At 33.3% G+C, this 10,567-nt stretch overlaps 1 protein-coding gene and 1 pseudogene across 1 annotated transcript; both read left to right on the plus strand.

Moving 5' to 3' along the window:
* The first annotated feature begins 2,090 nt into the window (after positions 1-2,090).
* Positions 2,091-3,365, plus strand: LOC141666159 (uncharacterized). The gene has a single exon (XM_074472155.1). It carries the CDS (start codon positions 2,091-2,093, stop codon positions 3,363-3,365), a length of 1,275 nt encoding a protein of 424 aa, XP_074328256.1.
* Positions 3,366-5,713: 2,348 nt separating this feature from the next.
* LOC141668645 (magnesium transporter MRS2-3-like) lies at positions 5,714-10,567 on the plus strand (annotated as a pseudogene).

A 10,567-nucleotide genomic window follows, 5' to 3' on the forward strand; every position in this document is an offset into this window, starting at 1 on the left:
TTCTCATAGGATTTTACTCTTACAGGTTTTAACGAGACCTTTTATTGTGAGTTATCTTTTCAGATATTTAAGGAAATATTATCTATATTTTCGGGAGTACTTGCTTACTCTTCGATTAGATCACATACTTTCATGTATGAAAGAAACTCCGTCCCTCCGGATTGTATTTGTGATATCTAAATCAATGGAAATTTTTCTACAAAAAAAGAATGGGTTAAATATCAAGTAGGTCACTTACTGCGTCCAAATGTTTCAAGTGAGTCACTGGTTACAAAACTGACTCAAATGAGTCACTCATTTAAATATTTATATAAAAAATATCACTCTATCATTAGTCGAAATTCTTAAAAATATTATATATTGAGTTTCACACATTTTTTATGAATGATATTACATCCAAATGAAAGATTCTGAGTTCTAGTATTTTAGATAATATTTTTAAATTTTTTTAAATTTATTTACTATTTATTTTTATTTAAATCAAATAATACAATCAAAAAATTAAAAATAAATAGTTGATAAAATTTTAAAAATCTAACAATATTATCTAAAATAGTAGAACTCGTAACCTTTCATTTGGATGTAATATCATTAACAAAAAATATGGGAAACTCGATATATAATATTTTTAAGAATTTCGACTAACGATAGAGTGATATTTTTGATATAAATATTTAAATGAGTGACTCATTTGAGTCAGTTTTGTAACCAGTGACTCACTTGATACATTTGGATGCAGTAAGTGACCTACTTGATATTTAACCCAAAAAAGAATGTTAAACATTCAAATTTATTTGTTTCATTTGTAAGGTTTTTAAATAAATTATTTAATTTTATTTATTTATTTTAGAAAGAAACAAGTGAAACTCGTACAAAAATTCGGAAATCATGAGAAGGAGTTCGTAAACTGAATTTTTAGTGATCAAGAGTTCGTTTATGATATTCATGAGTTGTTCGTTGAACAATAGTTCGTGACCTGTTCGTGACGATGTTCACGAAAAAAAATTATCTTGAAGAGTTGATTTAAGAACAAAAAATTTGATTAGATAAAAGTTCGAGCTCGAGTTCGAGTTTGAGTTCGAAATATTTAACACTTAAGAACTTAGCTATGTTCGGCTCATTTACAACCCTCGATGTCTGCATCCTCCATGTCATTACAGAAATGACAAAAGTCTAATTAAATTTGTCTAGATACATGTTAAAGGGGCAAGTATAAAAAATAAACTTTACCTAAATTGACAGATTTAAATCTTCCCAGAAGACACCGAAGCTATTTTTTTTTTTTGAACTTATTAATTATCCAAACAATCACCTCATTTTCATTTCAATAAACCATACCTTGCAAGTAAATGCAAAACAAACATAAAGCCCAAATGCTTAGGGAATTGTGTATGTGACCAACACATGGGAGCAAACTCAAGTCAATCCTCTTTTAGTTGATTTATAATATAATATATTTTAAATTTTCTAATTTTTTTGTCAATCGCATACTAAATTTTAAAATAATGTAAGTTTTGTGATTAGCTTTTATAATTTTATTTTATGAAAAAATGAATTATTAATTATCATCTAATATATGCTCTTAACACTTATACTTGTTCTTAGAGCATATGCACCCCTCAACTCCATCAATTCATCAATTCATCAATTCAATAAATGGAGTTGATTACTATTCATGCTAGAATCACTTTTTTTCTTAATTTTTATACACCCACGTAACTCCATCAATCCATCAATCCATCAATTACTATTCATCAAATAAATAATTATATTATATATCATAAATTTAATTTCATCTCTATTATTTAATGGTCCCACAAATCGTATCCAATAATACATTGCTGGATAATTTTAGATCTTTGATAAGATAGTGGATAAATTTAAATTTTTGATGAGATTTTCGTTCATTCACATTATGACACGTGTCATGATCCAGATTTATAGATAGAAAATTTTCTATAAATAATAGATGCTCTTCATATTATAGTCATCTCAAAATCAATACAATCTTTTCAATAATGAATTCATTAAAAAGATTATTGAGTCAGAGACAAAAACACAGTCAAGAAGAGTCTGAAATTATGAATACCATGGTGACCGAAGCGGCAATGATGAAGGAGTTCATCGATAGCTCAGATGAACCACAAGGACGAGGCTCAAGACCTCGAAAATCTTCTAATCATCCCAGAGAAAGGCTATCAAGAGGAAAAAATCTCATGGCAGATTATTTCGTTGATCGTCCAATATTCAATGAAGATGATTTTCGTCGGAGGTATCGAATGCGTCCTCATGTTTTCAATCGCATCATGACCGCTCTTTGTACTCAAGATTCCTATTGGCATCAAAAAACAGATGCAATTGGATTATTGGGATTGTTACCACAACAAAAAATGACTGCTGCACTACGAATGCTAGCTTACGGTGCAGCGGCTGATCAGTGTGCCGAAATATGTCGAATGGGAGAATCAACCACACTTGAGTGTATGAAAACATTTTGTCAACAAGTAGAAGGTCTCTTTGGTGAAGAGTACCTTCGTGCTCCGACACCAGCAGATTTACGAAGGCTTTTAACAAGGGGAGAACAAAGGGGATTTCCAGGTATGATTGGAAGTATCGATTGTATGCACTGGGAATGGAAGAATTGTCCAAGCGGATGGGGAGGAGCTTATAGTGGTCGAAAAGGACGACCTACAATTATTCTAGAGGCGGTCGCTTCCTATGACACTTGGATCTGGCATGCTTTTTTTGGTGTGCCTGGAGCTCAGAACGATATTAATGTTCTAGGCCAGTCTCCTGTATTTGATAAAGTCATCGCAGGAAATAGCCCAACGGTGGTGTTTCACGTCAATGGAAAACGATACAACAATGCTTATTATCTTGCAGATGGAATTTACCCGAGGTATTCAATATTTGTAAAAACTATATCAAATCCTGCCACTCAATCACAAAAATTATTTGCTAAGAAACAAGAGGCATATCGCAAAGATGTGGAGAGGTGTTTTGGTATCTTGCAATCTCGATGGGCTATTCTTCGTCATGGTGCTCGGATGCATAAGCGTTCCACACTTAGATGTATCATGATGACTTGCATCATATTGCATAACATGATAGTTGAGGATGAATTTGTGGAAGAAGATTTTGTTGAGCCGGTTGAAGAAGATTTAATGAATCTATTAGCATCACAGGTTTATGATGGGCCAGTAGATAACAATGGAGTTCGAATTCCTTTTGCACCAGTACAAAGAAATGGAAGAAATCAACAAGCATTTTGGGATCGTATCGAGAACTTGGAATCAGCTTATATTCATACAATGCTTCAAAATGATTTGGTGGAGCATAACTGGGCAATGGAAGCTAATCAGTAGTTGTCAATTTATTACCTCTTAAAATGTATGACTTGACAATTTCTAATAAATTTTTTTTATTGAATTCGAAAGTAGTAAACATAGTTAAAATTAGAAAATATGGAACATAATTAAATTAAAAAACATAATAGCTAAATCTAATCATAAAAATCATCATCAAAGCGAGGAACATAAGCACTGCCAGTAGTAGTCTCATTCACTTGTTCCATGATCTCAGCCTTCTTTCTCTTAAACCATCTTTTTGTATTAGGGGTCATTTGGCTAGTATCCATTGTCATGATCTTTGTTTGCTCCCTTAATTCTTCAATAGCCTCGTGTTTTGCCAATCTTGCTTCTTTCCGTTCCTCTAGTGCATCAAGTCTTGCCTGTCTTGCTTCTTTTCGTTTCTCAAGTTCTAACATCTCCCTCGACATTTGAAGGGTTTCTTCATCTCTTTTGATGTTGGCCTCCACTAGTTGTTTTTGATGACATTGCATACTATTGAAAATAGTCATAGACATCTCTTCTTTTTCGGTCATACGTTGCTTTCCCTTCTTTTTTGCATGTTTGGACGCCTTTACTCCCATCGGTCTAACTGGACTGGAAGGACTTTCTATTTCTCGATTAGACTCTGGAGTTGTAAAACCTTCTTCATCAACGAAATCATCACTATTCAAATTGATTGGTGATTCCGTTTGTGTTGGAAAATTTCGTTGAAATGGAGGAGAAGTGGTGGGAACGTCCACAAATTGAGGATGTGTTGCAATTGCTTCATAACATTCCCATTTGTCAAATGTCTTATTCATTTCCTTAAAATATAATCCTTGAGCCTGAGTTATCTGAGAAAATTAAAAAAAAAATTAGAAACCAAGTTATCACAAATATAAAAACGTATTGAAAAATATATATATTTTTACCTCATCTACCAAATTGGTTCCGCTTGCAGTATATCTACTAGCTTGATTTTTTGCACATTGCCATTTTTTTAGTGCTCTCTTCAATGGTACCCAATGCGAGTCTAGAGCAATTTTTGAACGAGGTTCGGCATGAGGATTCTCCGGAGTCCCACACCAATTTTTTGCATAATCCTCATGAATTCGCCCCCATAAATTATTCTTGTTTGAATATCGACCGGTGATCGGATCAACAGATTGCGAGCCCACGAAACACATAATTGTAATTCTTCGGAAGGAAGCCAATTAGTACCCATTATATATTTAAATATGTAATAATATGAATGTGTAAAATTTTTGCAAGGAAATATGAGTGTGTAAAAGTTTGAGTTACAAATAAAATTTTGGGATCAGTTTTTATAAGCAAAAAAAAATTGACCGTTAATTTGACCGTTACTAAAAATAATATGGCTGTTATACAGTGAAAACAACTAAAAAGCAATGACAGCATGCTTTGAAACGGGGGCCCCACGTATTGATGCCCGTTGGAGACTCCATCAAATACTGATGGCCTGCTTCCTGAATTGATGGGCCGTTGAAAATCAAAGGAGCAATAAACACTGCGCTGCATTATCACATGGCAGGAAAAAATCAAATATGCTCCCGAATTGATGTTTTAACGTGAGCGGTGCATATGCTCTTAGGGATGGCAATCGAGTCAGGTCAGGTCGAATTAGATTGGATATGACATAATTCAAATTTAAACCCGAATTTTTTATTCATGATCGAACCTGAAAAAATCCAAAAATAAATACCCAAACCCGAACCAATAGATTTCGAAACGTATTCAGATATACCAGAAATCTGAAATTTTTAAGGTATCCGAAATGTGAAAGCCGAAAACAGAACCTAACATTTAACAATATGTATATATTTTTTAGGATGATGAATTTTAATATGGCACATTTAACCATTCTACCAGAGCAATAGTTGGGTTTATATAGGTAAAACTCATGTCTTAATAATCAATCCAATTAAAAATTAATTAAGTAAAGTATCACCCATTTAAACTACACAATAATTTAATTTCATTTAATTAAATTATAATTAGTTAATTTCTAACATAAATATAAATATATATTTTAAACATACAATAACATGTATATTGTATAATGTATAAAATGTAGAATAATATATAGGTGTAATATATATATATATAATGTATGTAATAATATGTAATATATACATATATATATATTATATTCTGATTTTTTCGGATTTTCGGTTTGGATCGGAATTTTTCAGATTTTCAATTTGGATCGAATTTCGGATCGGTACATCTGAAATACATATACAAATTCAAATATTTATGGGTATAAAAACTAAATTCGTATTCAAAATATCAGGTTTAGATAATTCAAAATTTCAGATCTCAGATGGATATCCATGGGATCGGATTATTTTTCCTATCCCTATTCAATCAACTATACCATGTATCTAAATCCTCGAACAACTTAATTAGCTTGATTATCTACTTACTTCAGCTAACAACTTGGTTGTGGTTAGTACCACTGTTTGTTTTTGGAACAACAGATTTCAACTTTTCTCTAAGTTTCAAACAACTGGGTCCTGGCCAGTACCCCTATTAAAGGCAGGGCAGATCCCGGTAGAGAGGTGAGAGCCTGGGAAATTGGATTGAGCCTGAACTTAGAACCCAGTTCATGATTACAAGTTTTTGACCTCTACTATTTATCGATGTTCATTTTAGAGTGATGTCAATTTTCGAGACTCGTTAAGACTAAACTCAGGGCAGGACTGACTTCAAATAATGTATCATACGCCCCTGGCTAGTTCTCGATTCATCAGGCCAAGCACAATTAATAGAAGCAGGAAAACACGCTATAATGCGAAGAACTTACTTACCTGCTCGTGATCTACGTATTCTTGATCCATTGTTATCGTACCCATCTATTGTTTTGGGTCGAGAGCGTGCAATTGTTATAAATTTGGAACATGTGAAAGCTATTATTATGGCCCAGGAAGTGTTTTTGCTCAATTCTAAGGATCCTTCTGTGAGGCCTTTTGTCGAACACCTTCAGCGCAGAGTTTTGCGGCGTTATCAGGCGGTTAAAGCGAGGGTATGGATTTGTGGGTTTGTGTTTTTTGGGTTTGATTTTGTTGTGAAGTTAGGATTTTTGAAAATTGCTTAATGTGATAATTGAAAGTTTAAAATGGGATATAACTAGCAAAATATCAAATTTACAACCAACTAATTCGGGGTCTAAAATTGGCCACTTTTTGGATAAAATTGCTGATTCTCGTGGTAGATTTGAGATTTTGTGGATGGTAAATTTGAAACTTTGCTAATTATGTGTGTTCAACTTGATGATTAACCCCTTTAAATTGGTGCTAGGTGATGAATTGTGATTAGTATTGTGGATGTGAATTGTTAATATTATATTCGGAATGCTAGGTCTAATGTTTTGATTTGAGTTTTTTGTTTGTGGTTTGATTTTTAGGAATTGTGGGAATATATTGTGAAATTTTATTGTTGAGTTGATATTTTTTTGTGCTACTCATAAAGCTGGAATCTTGAAACTATGTTCTCATGATTTGAACATTAAGCTTTTTTAATGTGAGCACCAAAGAATAAAATTATGACCTTTTAGGAGACTGGACATGTATTGTGGATTACCATGTTGGCTGCATTTGTCTAGTGGATTTAGACTTAAATTGAATTTAAGATTAGGGATATACACGAATTATGAATGTGGGAGGTCTTGGAGTTAAATTGAAAATGGATCAAGAATGTACTTGGAATATTGATGTTAAATCTCTCGGTTGTTACAGTAGTAGTTTTAGCTTAACTTAATAATGCATATAATTCCTTGTATACCTGAGTGACGAACTCCTGAGAGTATTAGTGATCCATATATGATATGACGATATACTTGTAATCATGTCATCTGAAATTTATACGTTCGAGTTTGACATGGTAACTTTGGTTTAAAGACAAGTGTCCTCTCTGTTAAGTTTTTTCTGGACTTATTTAGCACTAGGTGTCTCTTATTAGAGCATGAAGATTGAATGTACTTTTCCAATTATTGGGTTCATACAACTTAATTGGAACCTCTGATACGTGCTACATCTAAAGATCTTCAATGTTTTACACTGGGAGTTGCATTCAATAAATATTTTTCGAAACAGTGTCATTTATATATTCAATGTCATTCATACAAATGGTTACTGATACTTGCTATGAATTTGTGTTTATCATTGTCATACTTCTCGAAATTGAGCCAATCAACCATGTCCATACATATTTAGACAATTTTCATTTGTATCTTGTTCTTGGAAGACTTGCCACACATCATCTTTCTTGTTGGATTATTAACTCCAATTTTTAGGTATTTGCTGATAGTTTGTTTTTGGTATTGCAGGAAGGTGGGGTCAATGCTGAAAATACAGTCTGGACTGATTTGTATGATCTAGACGATTCACAATCAAGGCCAGCTAGCCCGCCAAAACTTTCTAGAAGCTTCTCAGCGAAGAATGAGTACAGTAAGAAAGATGGAAAACTTGCTCTTGAAAACCAAGATGGGTTGAAACTTTTTCCATTTGAATTTATAGCTTTAGAGGCCTGCCTTGAAGCTGTCTGTAGTTGCTTAGATAACGAAGTAACCATATAAACAGTCCATATTATTTTTTGTATATTTCTTATGGTCAAAACTTCTATTAAAAGATATCAGTATCTTTGTAAATTCATGCTTTTATAATCCCTATCCTGGAACATAGTGGATTTGTTTTATCCCTTTTAAAATATCTTTTTTTTTTATTGTTAAATCAGGCAAAGACTTTAGAGCAAGAAGCTCACCCAGCCTTGGATAAGCTGACTTCAAAAATTAGTACACTTAATTTGGAACGTGTCCGTCAAATCAAAAGTCGATTGGTTGCAATAACTGGACGTGTTCAGAAGGTAGTGGCTTTAGCTTGTAAGTTTGTTTCATTATACTCCTTCGGCTGTTACATTCTGGAATGCAAATCATTTTTTTACATATACTTACCAACAGAGTCTTGACATGTTTTAAAGGAACTTTTGCTATAAGTACTCAGGTCATGCATCTACAAATTTCACTATAATTTGTGTTCGGTATATGTGAATTGTTTTATTACTGTTAATCATGATGTAAGAATTTGTTTATTTATCCCCATGATCTATTATACAAAATCTTAAAAAAAAAATAGTTGCATTTCTAGTTTTGGTTGTTATATATCTGTTCGAAATGTAATTCATCAAGGTTGTTGTTACAATGATTTACTGACTGTTATTGTGCTTCATATATTTAGAACAAGCAGTTTGATTGATTTTTCTTGCAACTAATTTTTTAAAGTGGTGCTTGTTTATCAGGTGAGGGATGAACTAGAGCAGTTGCTAGATGATGATGAAGATATGGCTAAGATGTACCTGACGGAGAAATTGTTGCAGCATCTTGAAAATTCAACAGTTTCCTCTATAAATGACGAAGCTGGTGTGGAAGATGGGTCAGACATTGATGGCACGTACAAAATAATGCTATTATTATTTCATAAAATTAAATCTTTCTCTCTTGCATCTTAATATATACATGTTGACGTCGCGAATCAGGATCCCCAATGATGTCTATGTTGAAGGTGATATTTAACATATTGAGAACCAACAGGATCATCTATTTGGTGCGTCTTATGCATCCGGTAGAGACAGCCATTGGACCCGTACCAGTACCGCTCACAGTGCTATCAGTAAGCAACTTGATGTAGGGGAGCTGGAAATGCTCCTAGGAGCATATTTTGTGCAGATTGATGGTACACTGAATAAACTATCCACAGTATGTCAAACAACTTTTCAATGATCTCATATCGAACTCGATATGTATTTAATATTAGATAACAACTTCGTGAATCATGCTATTAATTCTTATCATGAAGGGTTTTCTTCTTAAATGTTTAATCCTCGTATAATCAGTTCAGTTCTTTATAATTTTTGTAGTCGCTCGACTGTTTAGTGTCAACTTTATGCTGTTTATAGTCCTTTGGCTGGAAGTCACACTGGATGCCTATTTCAATATCTCAATTTTCGCCTTTAAAAAAACCATGATATGCCCTTTTGATTTGTAAAATTTCATCATGTTGATGGATGTATGACTCGTATGTGGAATTTTTGAGACCTTTACAATTTATTGTATACTCTTGAGACGTGTTTTTCCAAAAAACAAAGGTTGAGGTAAGACTTTTGATGGTACCTAAGTCCTTGAATTTAAATTCCGTACTTGGTCTTTTAGATGCTTCCGTGAACCATTTGAAAGTTGTAGAATTTGGATATTCGGCAAATGGTCTTGAATGTGGTAAGAAGCTACCAAAAGGTTTTAAAAGTAATAACAAATAGTTTATGGGGTTTTTAAGGAAATCAAATTGAATAGCCTAAAGTTAAATTTGTCTGTAGTGGTTGCAACCCAAATAAGTAAACAGAATACGCTGTTCATATATATAGTTTGTAGTCATGCATTGATATGTGCTGTATTAAACCCCAGGCACGGGAGAATTGGCAAATCTTGCAATGGTATCTGACTTCCACATTATGTGGAATGGCTTCCATGATTCAATTTATGAATCTGTAATAACAACTGCCTGACTAGGGAAGATATGAGTGTTGAGGCCAAAATTGTTATGAATGTGTTAAAATGCAGATGCATATTCCGCATTATATCTATACTATTAAACATTCTTAAACATGCACTGAGTTTACTGACATTTCATATCTTCTGATAATTGTTGCAAGCTGAGAGATTATGTAGATGACACAGAAGACTACATCAACATCATGTTGGATGACAAACATAATCAACTATTGCAAATGGGTGTTGTGTTAACTACGGCAACCTTGGTAATCAACGCCTTTATAGTTGTGGCTGGTGTTTTTGGGATGAATATTATCATTGATCTGTTTGATTCCAGTAAGAATGGTGATAAAGAGTTTTTTTGGACTATTTTTGGCAGTACTGCTGGTAGCATCTTCTTATATGTGGCTGCAATCGGCTGGTTCAAGCACAAACGGTTACTGGAGTGACTTTAATATTGTGTATGATGAAAGTTTCTTGTGGCTCTGTATATGAAAGAAATCTGCCAAATTACACTAAGCAATACTCTGCTGGTGCAACCATCTCAATGGTACTTGGTTCAGTTTCGGGGAATATGTGCATTCTCTTGAGACATTGTACTCAAAGTATGGATTGGCCTCCAGGTTTCTTTTTATGTTTGTCTAAATCATGATATAAGCATCTCTATTACAAGAAA

The sequence above is a fragment of the Apium graveolens genome, chromosome 6 (assembly GCF_009905375.1).
Source record: "Apium graveolens cultivar Ventura chromosome 6, ASM990537v1, whole genome shotgun sequence".
Classification (NCBI taxonomy): Eukaryota; Viridiplantae; Streptophyta; class Magnoliopsida; order Apiales; family Apiaceae; genus Apium; species Apium graveolens.

Coding starts and splice junctions, on each gene's coding strand:
- LOC141666159 (XM_074472155.1), top strand. CDS start 2,091: ATGGTGACCGAAGCGGCAATGATGAAGGAGTTCATCGATAGCTCAGAT.